The 21,871-nt window shown below is 44.7% G+C and overlaps 1 protein-coding gene across 1 annotated transcript; it reads left to right on the forward strand.

Annotated features, from left to right (window-relative positions):
- The first annotated feature begins 1,453 nt into the window (after nucleotides 1–1,453).
- On the forward strand, nucleotides 1,454–20,871 carry LOC142502320 (olfactory receptor class A-like protein 1). The gene is made up of 2 exons (XM_075613132.1): nucleotides 1,454–1,501; nucleotides 19,869–20,871. Exon 2 carries the CDS (start codon nucleotides 19,889–19,891, stop codon nucleotides 20,831–20,833), a length of 945 nt encoding a protein of 314 aa, XP_075469247.1. The 5' UTR covers nucleotides 1,454–1,501; nucleotides 19,869–19,888; the 3' UTR covers nucleotides 20,834–20,871.
- The last annotated feature ends 1,000 nt before the right edge of the window (nucleotides 20,872–21,871 follow it).

Below are 21,871 nucleotides of genomic sequence, written 5' to 3' on the forward strand. Positions count from 1 at the left end.
TGCGCCAGGTTTATGTCTATTTTTGTATTTATATTCTTGTTTTGAGGTTTATTTTGGGATATTCCTCAATAGATTACCAGGCTGCTTTAGTTGTGCACTGCACTAATTAATTCACATATGCACTGCATAGTTTTAATTTAGGTATAGCGCTTGTCACAGTATATTTTGTATTTTTATAGTTCGGAATTAGAGTTTTTTTTGTGACTCGGGTTGATAAAGTCTAATTGTTTTTTTTTATTGATATTAATAACGTTTATTAGTAATATTTTTTATAGTTACCTATTGGTTTGGCATACTGAACTAAGAGAGCAGCACCCGCTGGAAATATTGGACTGAACTTTTGTCTGCTTCACTGTAAGGTTTTTCCTTAATCAATGACCAAGTGGTCATACAGTGGTTCTAATTATCGATTCTATGGTTCTGTCTGATCGGCTGTAGCTGAGGCTCTTTTGTATGTGTTGTCTCTTATATATTTATATCAGGATTATAGTGAGGGATACATTCACGGCAAGGGTTTTATTTGCTGTGGATGTGTTCCACAGCCCTGTCGTGTGTGTTTTCCTCCATTTGAGCCTTGGAGGTTTGTCTCACCTATTTGCATTAATATATTAATTGTTTTACTGGAGTGGAATTAGCTTGTACATTTTTAGTTAGCTGGAGTGCCCCCTGAACCCCTTTACTAGTTGCAAGGTATCTGGGCATGTAGCTGGGTACCACTCTTTATACTAGGGACCCCTCTGTCTACTAGGGACCCCGTGGGTGATCGCAGGTATACATTAACCCCTTCATGCCCATTTACCTTGTCTGGAAGATGCTGCAGCAGGAATCCTGGCGGTGAGTCGTAGTAGCGCTTTCAGAGTCAGAGCTTGCATGGAGCCTTGTGCTGTGTTGCATCCGAGAATCTCACTTGATTCCCAGATCCAATTCCTGGGGTATCCCATAACTCTGGAACCCCGATACATAGACACGTTCTGTAAAGTCTTTCTCCAACAAACCCACTCTGAAACTTACAGCCTAGAAATCTCCCGATCCCAGCAAGGAAAAGACAAAACACACAGAAATCTTTAATGTCACATAATTTGCACACAGTCACAGTAATGCATTTAGGACAACTGGGTCCAAGAGCTGACACTCTAGGACCTCAACACATGGATTAGTGTTAGCCAAGTGGGCTGAACCTTTATTAGTGAGCCTGGTTAACCCCTACACCATAACAATCAGTGCTAAAGAAGAATTAGTACTGATTTAAAAAAAAGCTTTAAAATTACCAGCCTATAATATGAATTTAATGAGCTCACTGTACTGTAAGTCTAAAACTCATTTAATTAGGAGACATCCCTAGGTACAGTATCACTTCATATCAAGAGAAATTAGAGGCATATCAAAGCCCTTGGGAGAACTCAGTCACAAGATATAAATATGGAATTCGGGCTGCGCTGTCTGAGAATCGTCCCGAAAACGAGGCGAAAAAGATAGTAGCATTTCTAATTCTCCGTAAATGGTAAGAGAATCCTTATTATCTTTGCTGTGTGTTTGATTTGTGTAACATAAGACTGGTGTGTGTGTGTGTGTGTGTGTGTGTGTGTGTGTGTGTGTGTGTGTGTGTGTGTGTGTGTGTGTGTGTGTGTGTGTGTGTGTGTGTGTGTGTGTGTGTGTGTGTGTGTGTGTGTGTGTGTGTGTGTGTGTGTGTGTATTTCTTGAATAATAGGTGAGAGAACTCTGACGTGAGACTGGAACCTACCTATTTCAGGGACACAAAATAAACTGTACTTTTTTTTGCCCATTTAATTGGACCAAAGTCAATTAATTCCAGTTGACACATTTAAGGTGTGCCATATGGATGAATGATACCTTTTTAACCAAATCTAACACCTATAAATATTTGTTATTTCTTTTTTATGTTAGACTTGGGAGAGGTCTGATTTTCTGTGGTTCTACCTTTTGTGTGATTTCACTGTGTGTTTAGCAAGTGCTTGTATAGCCCACCTAACACCCCCTTTCGGGTGTGCAAAATATATTTAAAGGACTCCAATTAGTATATGTCCCAGGTATCTCAGGTGTGCTCTTTTTTGTGCACAGGTGTCTCTCCGTGTGTTGTTTGTGGGGATATATATAGCACTTGAGACTAGTAAAATAGGCCTCTCAAGATATTTCAGGGTTTGGAGGGCGCTATAACCACTTTTAGGCATGAACTAAATAATACATCATTAAATCCCTGTGTTAACTACAGTTAACAGAGTTCTCTGAATATGTGTTGTTAGAAGGAACATCTCTAGCAATATAATTAGTACTAATTTCCATAGTTAATGCAAGGGACTGTTACAGCTGAAAAGAGCCCTTAACACTGTGTTAGTGAGCTTTGAAGATACCCGTTAACTTAACATCTTGTTAAGTCAATAACAAAACGTTGAGGATCTCTGGTGGGTAGGGGGAGGGTTTAACTCTTCATTACCTTAGTGGTAGTAACCGCTGTGACTGGAGGGGGTAACCAGGCTATACAATAAAGGTTTAAGCACATCTGGTAACCCCTGAAACTGTGGGGTCCCCGGTAGCTACATAGAACCATATGCCAGGGACCAGGGATTATACATGTCAAAAATAAAGGGACCCCTGCTTTTCCTGTTTACATGTTAACTATGCCCTAGAACTGTGAAATTACATATGTGCAAGTTTTAGGTTTAATATTTTGGTAAATATGCAAGTATTTTGTTTGCAGGAAGTCGGGGGCCGAAGTTACCCTTAGTCCTTTAATTCTCCCCGGCGAGCAGGCATGATTTGTCGGTACGCGGGGTGAATTACTGTACACCGGGCAACCCAGTGTCTGCCAGACTCCTGAGTTTCAAACCCAAATGTCCCAAACCCATTTCCCTTATAAGTATAAGTTTTACCAAAGTTCATACTTTATTAAAGTGTACTTTGTAATGTTTTATACATTTGCTATAAGACTCTATACCGTAAGCCAGGGCATCTGCATAGACGCAGCAGGTCTGGAGAACAAAGGCCACCCTGGGGACACCTTTTGTATCTGCCGGACCTGGTGGATCCTGCCCAGCGGGTGGCAATGAGTTAGCTAGGGGAGATACAGCTCGTAGGCGCTTCTCCCATTGGCTAATTCATATTTCCCACTCACCCGGCTTTTCGAGCCGGCTTGGCACGCCTCCTCCTCTGACGTCAACCTAAGGATGATCTCCTATTTCTATTGGCTGACGGGGAGGAATTCCCACACTCTGATTGGTCGCTCCTCCTTCCTCCATGCTGTACATACTGTAGGTCAGCGTATGGTATGTAAGGAGCAGCCCCAGGCCCTCCAGTGACTTCTGTCAATGAAGCAATGGTGGGCTTTTCAAAGTTACTCTGTTACAAATAGCAGAGCAACCGGCTTCGTTTTGAAGCCTGAACATTTTGCCTCGCAGAGACTGAGGGGGCTATGCACTAAGCAGCGAACTTTTGCGTGCGAGTCTGAAATTTTGACTCGCAAGTAACAAAGTAAAGCCAACCGCGGGATTCACAAAGAAGTGAATCCCATTTTCGTGCGTGGGATAAAAAACATGCCAGATCGCTCAAGCTGTTTTTTCCCCCTGTTATTGTGCTGTGAATTCTACAGCCTTATAGAAAAAAAAAGCGGCCTGTAAGATCTGCATGGAGACGCTGCGTCTCCTTGCACGGCTCTTACAGGCGATTGTACAGTATAAATATTCATTTTAATAATAGTGTACATGTGCAGGGGGTCTCCTGAGCTGAACCGCATTGGTTTCAGCTATCGAGGACCAACTACTTCATGAGATACAGGCCCCGTTATGGGGTGCCGGTATCCCCTGTGCTTTTACGCGTCACGTGACCAGGGGATTTAAATCCTGCAGGGGAAACCGGCACACCGTAACGGGGCCTGTATCTCATGAAGTAGGGGGGCCCGAGGCTGAAACCAATGCGGTTCAGCTCAGGAGATCCCCTGCTCATCTACACTAGTATCAAAACACACATCATATCAAAAACAAATAATTAATTACCATAGTGGCTATCCGCTATGGTAATTAAGCTGCATTAATGTAATTTTTATTAATAGTGTGCGTGAGCAGGTGGACTCCAGAAATGAACCGCATTGATAACAGCCTTGGGGACCCTCTGCTTCCTGAGTTACTTGCCCAGATATGGGGTGCCGATATCTCCTCCATTATTTAAATGTCCCGCATCATGGTCACGGACACTGTAAAAATGGCGGTGACACTGGCATCCGTTGCCCCATACCGGGGCCTGTAACTAGGGAAGCAGGGGGTCCCTGAGCCAGAAATCCAAGCGGTTCAGCTCAGGAGACCCCATGCTCACACACACTATTAAAAAAAATACATTAAAGCAGCTTCATTACCTTAGCGGCTAGCCACTAAGGCAATGAAGGGTTAAGGCCCAATAGCAGCTTTATTGGTGGCAATTGCCCCAATAAACCTTGCAGTATGTGCTACCCACCCCCTGTGCCCCCAGCAACCCCTATACATCCCTAACATACATTACATTTGTTTTGTTTTAAAGCATAGCAATGTTTCTATAGGCTGCGGGGACATTTGGGTGGTCCCCGTTGGTGTCAGTGGGCCCTCGGGTGGTCCCCACAGGTGTCTGGGGGTCCACGCTGGCTTGCAGTACCAATCCTGTGCTTTAAAAAAAAAAATTGGAAATAAATACACCCCTTTCCCCCCACCTTCTAAAATACATTAAGCAGCATAAATAAAGTAAATAAATCTTGCATTCACCCCTGCCAGGCTGCCACCATGAAGGCCGTCCTCATCCTCATTACCGTCCATGTACTCCGTTGCCACAAACAATAAAGAACAATCAAAAAAAGACAGATCTAATGTCCCCTATCCCCTTAATCACCTTAGCGATTAGTAACCACTATAGTAATTAAGGGGTTAACCAATGCTCTTCCACTACCCACCCAGGAGGCCTAACCCCCCTCCCCAGGCAACTACCCCCCACTTTTCACCCATTCTTTGGTACAGTGGGTACATCATGCCCATATAATATTGTTGCCTGGGGGGGGTGGTTAGGCCTCCCGGGTGGGTAGTGGGAGTGGGTCGGTTAACCCCTTAATTGCAATAGCGTTACTAACTGCTAAGGTAATTAAAGGGTTAGAGGACATTAGATTTGTTTTATTGTATTGTTTGTGGCAACGGAGGACATGGACGGTGATGAGGATGAGGACGGCCTTCATCATGGCAGCCTTGCAGGGGTAAGTGCAAGTTTGTTTTACTTTATTTATGCTGCTTAATGTATATTGAATGGCCAAATGCACTCTCTATCCATATGTGGATAATAGTAATTTTGCCCATTAATGTACTGTATGTGTTAGGGGGTGGGGGGATGGGGGTGTATTTATTTAAAAGTATTGGCCTTTGTGTTTTTTTGGGCACACGATTTGTACCGCAGGCCAACGGGGACCCCCGGACTCCTGTGGGGATCACCCGAGGGCCCAGTTCTCCCGTGGGGTTCATCCGAGTGCCCACGGACACCTATTGGGATCACCCGGGGACACCCGCCGGCCTGTTGTATCAATGCTGGGCTGAAAAAAATGTAATGATTTTCTCACAGTCTGCATCTCTTCTGCCCCAGCCTTTAGCTGGTGAAAAGAAATGCTGAGTTTTTTTACGTTCGATACACTTATCAGTGTTTAGTAAATTCCGCTGACTGGCAAAAAACGGTGCGTTTGCCGTTTTTTGCCTGATCGGATGATTTTTTTCTCACTGACTTTTTTCCCCCCAGAAAAATGCCTTTTAAGAGCGATACTGCAGTGTTATCACTGCTTATTGAATCGCGCTGCACGCAGTATCGGTCTTAAAACCCATTTATCGCTCTTAAAATTACTTTTCACTGCTTAATGCACAGCCCCCTTAGTCCCGTCTTTTGTGGCCAATTTCTACACATCGAACATAGCGGTCGCGGTCAGGATTTCTTGCCAAAATCAGTTCCAGGACGATCAGGATTTTAGGCCGAATTTCATTCCAGGACGTCCGGGATGAGGTCCAAGTCTCTCAAGTGTATTTATTTCTGTCTTTTTTATTTCTGTTGTGTTTCCGAGGTTTTTATCCAAATAAACCCCATTTTATTTCACTACCTTGTTTTGCCTATTGATTGACCCCGGTATAAATTTGTTAAAAGACCTGGTCTCCCATGACAACAGCTAAGGTAATGAAGGGGTTAACAATCACACAACCTTCCCGGTAGGCCTAACCACCCACCCTGGGGCAACTATCCCCTTTACACACACCCTCAAAACCCACCAAAAAGGTACTCTAGTTTAACCACTTCCTTAGGCTAACCGCTAAGGTAATGATGCTGCTTTTAATTTAATTGCATGACATTATTGAAGCAGGGGGTCTTCCAGAGGCTAACTGCATGAATTTCAGCCTCGATGACACCCTCCTTCCAGAATGGGCTGCCTGCATTTCTTTGCATGTTTTATTCTCCCGTGTCACCTGATCGGGACATTAAAACTTCGCAGAAATGATGCGCATGCGCGGCTGGTTGAGGATGGTTGCATAGACACACAGCTCCACCAACCGCCGGCACAATAAAGAAAATAAACACTATCAAAACCAGCATTTTCGGAAAAAAAAACAGAGCGACAGCCGTCTAAACCCGTCCCAGTCAAGATAATAAGCCCCAAAAAAGGATGGCTGCTACAAGACAAAAGACCCGACGCAAGTCAGATGTCAGGGCCTACTTTACCGGCCAAAGCAAGGCTGGGGCTGCAGAGATGTCGGCAGTCTCTGATTCAGATTCAGCTCAAGATGCGGAGGGCTCAAGAGCGGCAGCAGAGCAAACAAAAGTCATTAAAAAAGAAATATCACGATTATTAATTGATCTCAAATCTTTCTTCAGAGGAGAGGTGGAGGGGCTCAGACACGACCTCGTACAAATAGGTACAAGGACCAACGAACTGGAGGAGCGCATGGAAGCTAGCTCCAACACCCACAAAGAGACAAACTCCCGGGTACAGGCGCTGGAACAGAGAGTGGCAGAGCTGGAAGCCAGACAAGAGGACGGGGAGAATAGGGATAGAAGAAACAACCTCAGAGTTCGGGGGATCCCAGAAGAAATCCTGGACCCAGAAGCTCTATTATCCCGGTGGATGGCCTCAATACTACCAGGCAGTCCGGCTTCAGACTTTAGAATGGACAGATGCCATAGGGCCTTACGATCCAGACCCGTGCCCTCCAATCCCCCTAGGGACGTGATCCTCCGGCTCCACTACTTTTCTGTCAAAGAAGAGGTGAGCAGAATAGCCCGTGCCACCCCACACATTACCTTCGAGGGGATTACCCTCTTGATCTTCCAAGATCTGTCCCCTCTAACGTTGGCCAGACGGAGAGCGGTAGGGCATATAACCAAGGCCCTAAGGGACAGCGAGGTGCGATATCGATGGGCATTTCCATTCGCCCTAGTAGCCATTAAAAACGGCAGACCGCAGGTGCTCAAGCACCCCTCAGAAGGGGCAGCCTTCCTTAAAAAACTGGGAGTGCGGGGACCACAGGACAATGGTGCGGAGGGAGCCCAGCAGGGGAAGAGGACGTACTCCCCGCCAGGAAAGCAGGGTACCTCACCCACGCCGGAGAGGAGACTAAGCAAGGAGGGGGGAAGAGGGAAAAGCCCGTAAATGCGGGACACAATAACATTCGCGAGCTGCAGTTGTGCCCGTTGCGCAGTTTCAACACACCCTGACACACAGGCTAAGGCAGAAATCCCCCCTACCGTGAGACTGTCGAGGCTCCGGAGTCGTCCCGCTGCCGAATATGGCGGCACTAAGCAGATGGCCATAGCACATGGGTCCCCAAAATGGCGGCTATTTACCTACTGGTGAGGAAGGAGGACAGAAGGGCGCGAGATCTCCAATGGCGGCGGCGGTTTCGGCGGGAAGGTCTGCTCTGCCGGCTGGACCCGCCCAGGGAGCCTCCCCCGATCCAGCCCTCTCGTCCTGGCAGCCCACCGCGGAATGAAAATAACACGCCCACACCGGTGACGTCACGGGACACGTTCTCGCGAGAGATGGAGAGGCGCGGCTAACAGACCCGGCAGACGACAAGATGACGTCGGATGAGAGGCGACTCGCAGGAAGTGAAGAGGTCTCCTCTGGCGGAGGCACACGAGCTCCACCGCCAGGGAAGCGACCGCGGGGCATACTGAACTCCTCAGGAAGGACTCGAGTTAGCGGTGCAGAAGGAGGCTGCCTGGCCGCTCGGGGAGGGGATACCTCTGAACAGGGGGGGGAGCGGGGGGGGGGGGAGGCGAAGGCCCCAGCCAGTGCAAGGAGGCAAAGGGGATAATATAGCAAATACATGTATAGTTGTCCTACCTAAAGCATAATATAGTAGCAAGGTATAGTATACAGAGTATATATAGTATAGAGTAGATAGGGGAAAAAGGAACATGAGTGAGGACGGAGGGGTACAGGAGCGATGCAAGCAGGGGGCTCACACTAGGGATAACAGAGATGCGGCAGCGAGGGGTTAGATATGATCCCAGAGGGAGGGGGAAAGGGGGAGAGCACCCGAGCCTGGGAGCAGTGAGGAATAGATGAGGAGAGGAAGAAGCAGTCAGCGGTAGAAAGAGCAGGAGTAGCACAGGGTGTGTAGTTGTAGTTTCAGTTATAGATAAGAGATAAGAGCTCACGAATAGAGCTCAAAGTAGTTAAAAGATTAAGAATAGGTTAATAAGAGTTAATAAAATAGATAGAAGTGAAGATAGTTGCTAGGTTTTGTAACGCACAGAGCGGCCGGCGGGGGGGAGTGCAGCCACCACTCTGCCTGCAGGCATGTGCGTCCTTGCCAGGAGGGGGGTCATATCCCACCTACCTGGTACTGACCCGGAGATCTGTGGCGAGTTCTGGAAGCCACAGAGATGGACCAGGGGGGAGGAGGGTCCAGGGAGAAAATATCTCCACCGGGCATTGAACCCAAGGTCTCTTAGGACCAATACGGTTCTCATGATGTTTATATGTGTTATATGTTTGTATTCCTCCCTCATGTTATCTCCCTTTCCCTCTCCAGTCCCAACAGGCGGTGGGTTGAATAGGCGCTTCTGGAGTCTACTCTACAAAGTTCACGAACAGAACATGTCCAGGGTCTGGGGTAAGATCAGATCGGCATACATATTAGGCCCACACAGACACTGCTACATAAAATGGAGGTAATTTTTATCTCGCAAAACGCCAAAGGGCTCAACAGTCCACACAAGCGAAGAGTCGCTTTCACTGAGTTCAAGAGGAGAAGGGCTGACGTGGTCTTCCTACAGGAGACTCACTTCAGCTCGCGTAATAACCCGAAATTCCTCGATTCTAACTTTCGAAAGTTCTTCCTAGCATCAGGGGCAGAGAAAAAGAAAGGTGTAGCTATCCTGTTTCAAAATCACACCCCCTTCCAGGTAGAAAAGGTTAAAAGGGATCCAAAGGGAAGGTACATAGTGCTGGTCGGGCTCCTTAAGCAGGTCAGAATGACCTTAGCGTGTATATATGCGCCAAATGAAGGTCAACTAGACTTTTTCAACACATTTTTTCAGAAGCTTCAGTTATGGGCTGAGGGACAAATAATTCTAGGTGGCGACTTTAACACAGTCATGAATGCAAAGGTAGATAGGTCTACGTCCCAGAAAAATAATAAGAGAGAAGGGAATATCTCACTACTGAAAGGCCTCAAACAGACTAGCCTGGTGGACATATGGAGAGAGCAGCACCAGGGAGACCGCAGTTATTCTTTCTACTCCCACCCACATGACAGCTACAGTAGGATTGACCACTTCTTTGTATCGAGCAGAATGGTCCCACAAATTTCCGATACAAGCATACATGATATTACTTGGTCGGACCATGCATCGGTAGAGCTGAGATGCATTCAATTGAGTAATGTCAGCCCAGGAGCAAACTGGAAGCTAAATGAATCAATAATTAAAATCCCGGAGATCCAAAACAAAGTGAAATCTGAAATATCAGATTATTTCCGGATAAATAGTGGCAGTGTGGAATCCCATTCACTGTTATGGGAGGCTCATAAGGCCACGATTAGGGGGGTATTAATCGGTATAGCGGCAAATAGGAAAAAGAAAAAGGAAGCCAAATTATCCCAGCTTTATCACAGGTTACATGAGCTCTCTATTCTACATAACCGGACAGGTAGAGATGATGCTCTGAGGGAGTTGAAGGATGTTAGAATTCAGCTAAACCTCCTCCTTACTTCCCGGGCGGAGAAGGACATCAGTTGGACGCAGAGGAAGTTCTATGAGAAAGCTAACAAACCGGACACTATGCTGGCCACCAGACTCCGTAATCGGAAACCAAATTTTAACATTCAATCTATTACGACAGCAGGAGGCCAGAGTTCCTCAAACCCTAAAGTAATAGTAGGGGAGTTCGCGAAATTCTACGAACAGCTATATAATGGAGAGAAGGTAGTTCACAATGCTAGGACAAGTAGTAATCTACAGAAATTCCTAGCAGACGCAGCCTTGCCACAAGTAAACAGAAAGGAGCGAGAGGCTCTTCAACGAGACTTCACAAGGGAAGAACTAGAGGCGGTAGTAAAAAACTTAAAAGCATCAAAAGCCCCAGGCCCGGATGGGTTCTCCAACCTGTACTATAAAAAATTTATCGGAGTTTTGGCTCCACACATGCTCCAGCTGTTTAATGGAGTATTAGCAGGAGAGCCCTTCCCGGGACAGATGCTCCAGGCGTCGATCTCAGTAATTCATAAAGAGGACAAGGATCCCACTAGCTGCCAAAGTTACCGGCCAATATCATTAATTAACACAGATGTAAAAATCTACGCTAAATTGCTGGCCAATAGATTAAATGTAATCCTGCCAGGCTCATCCACCCGGATCAAGTTGGCTTCATTAGAGGTAGACAAGCGGCCGACAACACTAGAAGAATTGTGGATATAATAGACTTTATGGGAGCCAATGAGATTCGGGGTGTAGGATTGATTGGCCATACCTGGAGTCCACGCTTGGCGCATTTGGGTTTGGAGGCAAATTTCAACAGGCGGTCAAGGCACTATATACGGCACCATCAGCCAGAGTGGTTCACCAGGGATTCCCCTCGGAACTATTCCCAATCAAAAGTGGTACGAGACAGGGTTGTCCGCTTTCGCCCCTGCTATTCGCCTTATGCATCGAACCACTCGCAGCACAAATTCGGAGTAACGCTGATATCGCTGGGGTACAGATCCACTCGCAGGAGCACAAAGTGGCTCTGTACGCGGATGATATTATTCTAACCCTTGCCAAGCCGCTCATCTCGCTGCCCAATCTGTTCGAGCTTCTAGAGCGTTTTGCCCAGATCTCTGGCTTCAAAATAAATCAAGCTAAATCAGAGGCCTTAAGCCTATACATGCCAAGAGAAATGGAGAAGCTGATAGAACTCAACTTTGAGTTTAGATGGCGACCATCCGCTATGAAATACCTAGGAGTGCAGATCACAAAAAAGGCGAGCTCCTTATATTCGGCTAACTATCCCATACTGTTAAGGACTCTCAAAAAAGAGCTGCAGGAGTGGAAGGCATATGGTATTTCTTGGCTGGGGAGGATCTATAGTGTCAAGATGAACATCCTTCCCCGAATTCTATATCTGTTCCAAACTCTCCCGGTTGCCGTGGTTAGAGCAGACATTGCAGGGCTCCAAAAAGCTATTTCTCAGTTTATTTGGAAAGATAAAAAACCACGGATTAAAGGAAAAATTATGCAGAAAGCCAAGGAAGCTGGTGGTCTAGCAGTTCCGAGCGTCATATCCTACTATAAAGCGGCACAATTGTGCCAAATCACGCAGTGGCATGGGGACCCGGGGCTCAGGAGGTGGGTGGCACTGGAGAAGGAGGTGTGCGCCCCGCTTGAGCTCAGGGACCTAATCTGGTACCCGAGGACACGGGTGAAGGATATACTCATTCCTCTATCCTCTGTGCTCAACTCACTCTCGGTCTGGGAGGCTTCTAAAAGTAGCTGCTCTTTGACCTCCAAACACACACTGATGGCTCCTTTATATGGCAACCCGGACTTTGCTCCTGGGCTGGCAGAAAAATGCTTCCCGCGCTGGCGGCAATTAGGGATTAGTCGATTGAAGGACCTGGAGGTTAAGGGCAAGATCAAATCTTTTGAACTATTACAGTCAGAAACAGACTTACCTAACACTGATTTTATGAGGTACCTCCAGGTTCGGGCATTTTATAACGCACACCCGGTGAGACCACCGCTGACCAAATTCGAACAGCTCTGCGTGCACGGAGCAGACACGCGGGGACTGATCTCTGCGTTGTACAGAGAGGTGGTGAATACTGACTCAGACAGGACAGTCAAACCCTGTTTCGTGACACAATGGGAAGAGGATCTCCAGACACAACTAGAGGACGAGGACTGGGCTGCGGTGTTCAAAGCTGCGGCCTCGAGCTCCATATGCACGACATTGAAGGAGAACTCATATAAGGTATTATTAAGGTGGTATCTCACCCCAATCAGATTAACTAAATTCGTCCGAGGGGCTTCCCCGCTCTGCCCCAGGCAGTGCGGGGAACAGGGGGATCTGGTGCACATGCTGTGGTCTTGCCCGAGATTAGTGCCGGTCTGGACCCAGATCCGCGATTGGCTGCAGAGGATCTTTTTAGGGCTCACAATTCAGCTGGACCCGTGGCTATTTTTATTAGGTAAACCTACAAACGAGGTATCTAGATCGGGTAACAAGCTGATAGCACATTTTGCTACCGCTATGAGGTGCGAGACCGCAGCACTGTGGAATCAGAATGCGATTCCTTCTATTGATAAAATCAGAAACAGAATTTGGTTCATTTGCAGAATGGAGAAGTTAACGAGTTTAGTTAACGACTCAGCCGACAAATTTGAAAAAGTATGGTCATTATGGCTTGCCCAGACTGATATTCAGGGGATGAATGAGGCCACAATATGGCTTTGATAGAGATAGGTGGGTTCTCCTTGGATGTTGGGCTAGGAGCCGGACGGGACGATCGGACAGTAGGGCTCCCCCCGAGGTACAGTGGTGAATCAATTCACCGACCAACGAAAATCTGATGTGAACCGGATCTGGGCTCCTCTGAGAGGTGGACTGGAGCAGAGCAAAGGCTGTGGTGGTGAAGGACTCCTGCAAAACGTGGAACCAGCGCTTCTCCCAGGCCGCTCCCCCCATCCCTACCCCCCCCCCCCCTCTTTTCCTTGTCCTTAGATGTTGTTAGTCTGTCTGTGTTCTGTCCTGTGGTCCCCCCAATGTTCGTCCGTTACTTGTAAAGTATTCCTGTAAGTTTGGTGTATACCTGATACACTTGACAACATTCTGTTTTCTATGATGTGTATGCACAAAAAACTAATAAAAACAAAGTTGAAAAAAAAAAAAACTTCGCAGAAATACTGGCACCCAATACCAGGGCCTGTAACTCAGGAATCAGGGGGTCCCCAGGGCTGAAATGTATCCAGTTCAGCTCCTTGAGACCCCCTGTGAAAAACAAAAAGTGAATCCCTGCGCTTCTCCCTTAAAGATAGCAATCAATGGGGAATATATATATATATATATATATATACATATATATATATATATATATATATATATATATATATATATATATTATAACAGCAGGCACTTCAAAGGCTCCAAATAAATAGGTGCTTGTTCAACAAAAATAACAGGAAACCAGGTGTCCCACCAAGGAGACAAAAAACAGCACTCAAGGTATATTGCAAAAGTGTATTTGAAAAAAAGCAGGCACATATAAATCCAACGTTTCGGTCCTGTATAGGACATTCCTCAGGGGTGTCCTGGAGAACACTGCCCAAGGAAAACATATATACCCATCACCCACCTGTGTGCATAATCAAGAACCAGGTGATTGTAATTAAAAACGGGAGTACTGTAGGCGCATGGGAGCCCTGTCATCACTGTGCAGCAGCTCAGCCTCACCACTCCTCTGTTTACATTTAGCTATCAATGCCAGACACACCGCACATGTGCACCTGCGGGTGGAGCCAGTGAGCACACCAGTCATTCTAAGGCATCCCCCGTTGCCATGGCGACGCAACTAAAGCGTCTGTAACCATGGGAGTGTAGGCAGAAGCAGACTGCAATAGGGAGCAGGGGAACTGAGCCGTGTGAACATGATGACGTCACATCACCAGCAGCAACAGGTCCTGTAACCAAAATGAAAGTGCAGTATTAAAAACACATGAAGAGGTGAAAATATATACTCCAGATGCACAGTATTAATAAAAATCACTATCAATAGTGCAACAATAATAAATATACTAATATCACTCTAACATGCTACCAAGAGAAATGAATAGTGAATGCAGATTTGCTTGTAAGAGTTTGAAAAAGCAGACATAAAGGAAAGGAAGGAACAGGAAGGGGGAGTGGAGGATAAGGGGAGAGGGAAATGGGGGAGGGGAAAGGGGAAGATGGAGGGAGGGAAAGGGGGGGGGGAAGGGGGGAGGAGGGGAAGGGGTGCTAAGGAGCAAAAATGGGGTCACATAATAAGGCAAAAATAAGCCCAAAGATGAATACAGAAACGGATAATTCTAACTACACAGAGGTGATAGATGGCAGTGGAGTCCCCAACTTTAACTCATAAATGTATCTCCCTACAGTGATACTACTGTTGCTACAAAAAGCAACCCAGTTTAAAATCCTCATTAAGTCCTCTGGGTGCCATAGTATCAAGTTCATAGATGAGCCTTGTTTCCAATTGCAGTAATAAATTTCCTCTGTCACCACCACGAATGGACGTGTGCGCTTGCATAATAGGCATGAACCTAGTCGTTGCAAGGCTATGCTTAAAGTTTTTAAAGTGCCTCGCAACTGGTTGCAATTTATGGTCCTCCAATCCAGTGTTGTCGGCCAATGCCTTCCTAATAGATGATCTATGCAGACTAATCCGCTCCTTTAGCATGCACGTCGTTTTACCGACATAATATAGTCCGCAAGGGCACCGGATAAAGTAGACAACATATCTACTTTCACAGTTCATATAGTCCTGAATAAGGCGTGGTTTGCCACTATGGGGATGTGAATACTGCGTGCCAAGAATAAGGTATTGGCAGTTGGTGCATCCATGGCATTTAAAGCTGCAGTTCAGTCAATATCCTGCATGTTTGTTTGTTTTAATAAATCAGTTCTGTAGTAAGAAAAAATACTTTTAGCATTTTCTGTTTTTAAAAAAACAACTTTGAAAGACCAATTTTCTTGTATTCTATTTTAACAGCCATATGCTAAGGCACTGCCCCTTCATGTCCTGTCACAAGCCCTGGCACACCCCTCTGTCAGCCCTGCCCTCCCTCTAGCACTTGTAAGTACAGGAATGCTCATGAATATTCATGAGCTTCCACTGCCAGTCAAGCAGATTATAAACAAATGCCAGCTTTTAATATGTCACCAAAATACGACCTATCAATACAGGGAAAACGAATTGAGCTGCAGCTATACTGTTCTTTAGGTAATTAGAGATTGCACACACAAAACTATTGAAGTAAAAAAATAAATGTAAAAAAAAAAAAAAAAAAAGACTGAACTGCAGCTTTAAAGACACCTTTTTTCTTACTCAGCCAAGTTGTAGGTTTACCATATTTTTCCAACGGGTCTGCCCTATTTAATGTATCGCCGATATTTCGCCCTCTTCTGTAGCAAAATAGTGGGGGACGCTCAAAATTCTTGCCAATGGTGGCATCATTCGCCAATATATTCCAGTGTTGATGGATCGACATCTTAATCATTCTTGATGCAGTACTAAATGTACTAGTGACATGGAACCTATCTTGCTTCTGTGCATTCGAAGAGGGCAGCAGGAGCTGTTCTCTGGGGACATCCTTGGCTCTCTTAAGTGCTGCATCAAGGTCCTTACATTCATATTCCCTCTCCTCAAAACGTTTATACATTTTCACAAGGGCTTGATCACGCTCACACTATCACTAGTAATCTGGCACACTCTAAGATACTGATAAGAATTAACTCCTCCTGGCAACCAGCCATCATCATCATCCAATACCTCTTAAGAAAGGGTTACCTTACTCCCAGTTTCTTAGAGTGTGCCGGATTACTAGTGATAGTGGTGAGCGTGATCAAGCCCTTATGAAAATGTATAAACGCTTTGAGGAGAGGGGATATGAATGTAAGGACCTTGATGCAGCACTTAAGAGAGCCAACGATGTCCCCAGATAACAGCTCCTGCTGCCCTCTTCGAATGCACAGAAGCAAGATAGGTTCCATGTCACTAGTACATTTAGTACTGCATCAAGAATGATTAAGACGTCGATCCAACAACACTGGAATATATTGGCGAATGATGCCACCATTGGCAAGAATTTTGAGCGTCCCCCACTATTTTGCTACAGAAGAGGGCGAAATATCAGCGATACATTAAATAGGGCAGACCCGGTGGAAAAATATGGTAAACCTACAACTTGGCTGAGTAAGAAAAAATGTGTCTTTAAATGCCATGGATGCACCAACTGCCAATACCTTATTCTTGGCACGCAGTATTCACATCCCCATAGTGGCAAACCACGCCTTATTCAGGACTATATGAACTGTGAAAGTAGATATGTTGTCTACTTTATCCGGTGCCCTTGCGGACTATATTATGTCGGTAAAATGACGCGCATGCTAAAGGAGCGGATTAGTCTGCATAGATCATCTATTAGGAAGGCATTGGCCGACAACACTGGATTGGAGGACCATAAATTGCAACCAGTTGCGAGGCACTTAAAAAACTTTAAGCATAGCCTTGCAACGCCTAGGTGCATGTTTATTATGCAAGCGCACACGTCCATTCGTGGTGGTGACAGAGGAAAATTATTACTGCAATTGGAAACAAGGCTCATCTATGAACTTGATACTATGGCACCCAGAGGACTTAATGAGGATTTTAAACTGGGTTGCTTTTTGTAGCAACAGTAGTATCACTGTAGGGAGATACATTTATGAGTTAAAGTTGGGGATCTATTACCTCTGTGTAGTTAGAATTATCCATTTCTGTATTCATCTTTGGGCTTATTTTTGCCTTATTATGTGACCCCATTTTTGCTCCTTAGCACCCCTTCCCCTCCTCCCCCCTTTCTGACCCTTCCCCCCCCCTTTCCCTCCCTCCATCTTCCCCTTTCCCCTCCTCCCATTCCCTCCCATCCCCCTTTCCCTCTTCCCCTTTTCCTCCACTCCCCCTTCCTGTTCCTTCCTTTCCTTTATGTCTGCTTTTTCAAACTCTTACAATCAAATCTGCATTCACTATTCATTTCTCTTGGTAGCATGTTAGAGTGATATTAGTATATATATTATTGTTTCACTATTGATAGTGATTTTTATTAATACTGTGCATCTGGAGTATATATTTTCACCTCTTCATGTGTTTTTAATACTGCACTTTCATTTTGGTTACAGGACCTGTTGCTGCTGGTGATGTGACGTCATCATGTTCACACGGCACAGTGCCCCTGCTCCCTATTGCAGTCTGCTTCTGCCTACACTCCCATGGTTACAGACGCTTTAGTTGCGTCACCATGGCAACGGGGGATGCCTTAGAATGACTGGTGTGCTCACTGGCTCCACCCGCAGGCGCACATGTGCGGTGTGTCTGGCATTGGTAGCTAAGTGTAAACAGAGGAGTGGTGAGGCTGAGCTGCTGCACAGTGATGACAGGGCTCCCATGCGCCTACAGTACACCCGTTTTTAATTCTAATCAGCTGGTTCTTGATTATGCACACAGGTGGGTGATGGGTATATATGTTTTCCTTGGGCAGTGTTCTCCAGCACACCCCTGAGGAAGATCCTATACAGGACCGAAACATTGGATTTATATGTGCCTGCTTTTTTTCAAATACACTTTTGCAATATACCTTGAGTGCTGTTTTTTGTCTCCTTGGTGGGACACCTGGTTTCATATATATATATATATATATATATATATATATATATATATATATATATATATATATATATATATATATATATATAGTGTTCGACAAATCACCAAAAGATCTACTCACCACCTAGCCCCTCCCCCAGCCCCGCTTTTTAAAAAAAAACGAATAAATTGCTAGTAAGAACATTCTTTTTTGACATTAGTTGATTTATTGTATTACATTATACTACAATTAGTCCTTGTTACGTGTGTGTGTGTGTGTGTGTGTGTGTGTGTGTGTGTGTGTGTGTGTGTGTGTGTGTGTGTGTGTGTGTGTGTTCCTGAACCCCATAACTAGTGCCTGGACGCCCCTGCGTCACAATATCTAAAGCAGGAATCCCATCTGGGATCTTGCCTGATCCGCTGTCCTTCAATGTCCAGGTACCCTCATTCCCACAATGTTATGCATTGGAGGGGAGGTGTTCCCTACCTGTCTTCTGGGTTAGGGGGGATTCCGATTTCTTCCGTGTGAAGCTCGAGAGTTAGATGTGGAAGAAAGCAGTATAGGTTCTTTCGGTGTAGGTATAGGGCAGTTAAGATATATAGGGTTAATAAGAGATCCAGAGTGTGAGAGAGAGAGAGTGTGGGTGAAAGACAGAGACAGAGAGAGACAGAGACAGAGAGACAGAGAGAGAGACACCCACACCCACACAGAGTGGCACACGCACACACAGAGAGAGAGAGACACAGAGAGAGAGAGAGAGACACAGAGAGAGACAGAGAGAGAGAGAGAGAGACAGAGAGAGAGAGAGAGACACACACAGAGAGAGGGAGACACACACACAGAGAGAGACACACAGAGAGAGAGAGAGAGAGAGAGAGAGAGAGAGAGAGAGAGAGAGAGAGACAAACATACACACACAAACAGAGACACACAAACACAGAGAGACACACACACACACACACAGAGACACACACACACACAGAGACACACACACAGAGACACACACACAGTGAGACACACACACACGCACACACACAGACACACACACATAGAGAGAGAGACACAGAGAGAGAGACACACACACAGAAAGAGACACACACAGAGAAAGAGACACACACAGAGAAAGAGACACACACAGAGAAAGAGACACACAGAGAAAGAGAGACACACAGAGAAAGAGAGACACACAGAGAAAGAGAGACACACAGAGAAAGAGAGACACACAGAGAAAGAGAGACACACAGAGAAAGAGAGACACACAGAGAAAGAGAGACACACAGAGAAAGAGAGACACACAGAGAAAGAGAGACACACAGAGAAAGAGAGACACACAGAGAAAGAGAGACACACAGAGAAAGAGAGACACACAGAGAAAGAGAGACACACAGAGAAAGAGAGACACACAGAGAAAGAGCGACACACAGAGAAAGAGCGACACACAGAGAAAGAGAGACACACAGAGAAAGAGAGACACAGAGAAAGAGAGACACACAGAGAAAGAGAGACACACAGAGAAAGAGAGACACACAGAGAAAGAGAGACACACAGAGAAAGAGAGACACACAGAGAAAGAGAGACACACAGAGAAAGAGAGACACACAGAGAAAGAGAGACACACAGTGAAAGAGAGACACACAGTGAAAGAGAGACACACAGTGAAAGAGAGACAGAGAGAGAGAGAATGAGAGAGACAAAAAGAGAGAGAGAACACACATACAGAGAGAATGAGAGACAAAGACAGAAAGAGAGCGACTCTTACTTATAGTCACTGTGTACTATATTTTCCTTTTATTGTATTTTCTAAAGAAAAGTAGTGTAGTGACGATTTGAAGGGTGAGTGCTATCTTCTTATGAAACACATTTTAGTCAGGACATGAAGTAAATGGGTGACACAACAGCAATAAATCTATATATATATATATATATATATATATATATTTATATATATATATATATATATATATATATATATATATTTAATGCTTTCCTTTTGTATTCCCACAAAGGTATCAGGAATGATAACAGGATGAATCTCAGTGTCCCAGTTAAATTGGCAGCCTTCATCCTGCAGACTTCTCTTGGGGTTTTGGGAAACATCATTGTCCTAGGAGCTTACACTCACATCACTCAGATCCAGAAGAAGATGAAGCCGGTAGATAAAATATTCTGCAGCTTAGCATTTTCCAACATGATGATCCTCCTTACCAGAGGATCGCCACAGATAATGTCATATTTGGGACACAATAATATATTGGATGACTTTGGCTGCATTGCCATATTCTATACATACAGGATATTGCGTGGTATGTCAATCTCTGCCACCTGTCTTCTGAGTGTGTTTCAGGCCATTGTTATGGCTCCTGCAACATCCAGATGGGAGTCCTTGAAAACCAAAGTGTCTAATTACATTCTCCCATCCTTGGCTGCCTTTTGGCTGGGCAATGCAGTTATAAACATATATATCCCCTTCAGTGGTCTTGCTCTTGTCAATGGGACGGTTCCCTTCTACAGGGTGGGCAGCTGTTTGTTCAGACGTATGGAACCTGTCTTTCAAGAACTTCTCAGCACTGTGATTCACGGGTATGACTTCTTATTAATTGCCTTAATGCTTCTTAGTAGCACATACACTGTGTTCATTCTCCGAAGGCATGGACAACAGGTCAAGTATCTTCACTCCATTAAAACTGCCACGCGAGAATCAGTAGATAAGAAGGCGTCTAAAAATATCATTAAGTTGTCTGCCCTTTATGTTTTCTTCTTTTCAATCGACACTTTGATTATGATTTACACACTCACTCAGATCAGTTTTCCGGAACTACTTCCTGAGATACGGCTGTTTCTGTCTTCTTGCTATTCTATGCTAAGCCCTTTCCTGGTCATGACTTTCAACAAGAAAATTAAGATTCCATTGAACTGGTTCAGAAAGATGGAAAAGTCTAACGTGTCAAGTGTCTGCAATGGGGAAATGTAGCGTTATAGCTTTCCAAATAGCAGCTTATGGGTCAAGTTCTTAGACTGGGTATTTTGTATGTTCTCTTCATTAATTGGAGGCTAACAGGTTAAAACGATATATAGATATTGTATTGTATTGTATGTCTTTATTTATATAGCGCTTCACAGCAGTAATACATGTGGTAATCCAATAAATAACAGATAATATAAATAACAGATCATGGGAATAAGTGCTTTAGACATTAAGGAAGAGGAGTCCCTGCTCCGAGGAGCTTACAGTCTAATTGGTAGGTAGGGAGAACGTACAGAGACAGTAGGAGGGAGTTCTGGTAAGTGCATCTGCAGGGGGGAAAGTGCATCTGCATATTTTCAGTCACCACAGTCATACAGGAGCTGAGTATCTTCATATACTATTACCATTTGCAGTCATTATACTGCTTTCATCCTTATGGGTCTCTCTCCTCTATATGTCATCTGTGATATTTGTGTTTTGGGTCACTGAAGTACCTTTCTATTAATATTTGTCACTGTCATGTACTATATTCATAGTTTCATGCTTATAGGTCTTCCTACTATAGTGCCCGGTACACTAGCATAGTATGCCCGTTACATTCTACCATTTTTTGTTTATTTATTTTCTTTAGAGGTTTATAACTTATTTTCCTTTCTTGGTTTCCTTTTTTTGTTCATTATCTCCTTTATACGACCGGCCGGTTGTGGATCACTATGGGTACTTTGTCCCCATAGTGGTTACATGTTCTGAGGTTTTGATCATATTATGGGTTTTTTTATGGTAGTTTAAGGGTTTTTTTCTTTTTTGGGGTTGTCCTATTTAAATTTATTTTGTTCAGTCAGGCAGGGTTTCAACTAGCAGTTTGTTTGTTTTTCATCTTATTTTGATTTAATAAATTACTATTATTATTTTGCATAATTTGTCTGAGTGCTTTTTAGATGTTTCTTTTTCTGTGTTTCTATATCTAATTTATTCCTCTAGCACCGCCTAGCAGATATTTTTTCTATTATTTTTTCAGTTATTTTTCTGTTAATTATAAGGTTT

The sequence above is a fragment of the Ascaphus truei genome, chromosome 9 (assembly GCF_040206685.1).
Source record: "Ascaphus truei isolate aAscTru1 chromosome 9, aAscTru1.hap1, whole genome shotgun sequence".
NCBI classification, from domain to species: domain Eukaryota; kingdom Metazoa; phylum Chordata; class Amphibia; order Anura; family Ascaphidae; genus Ascaphus; species Ascaphus truei.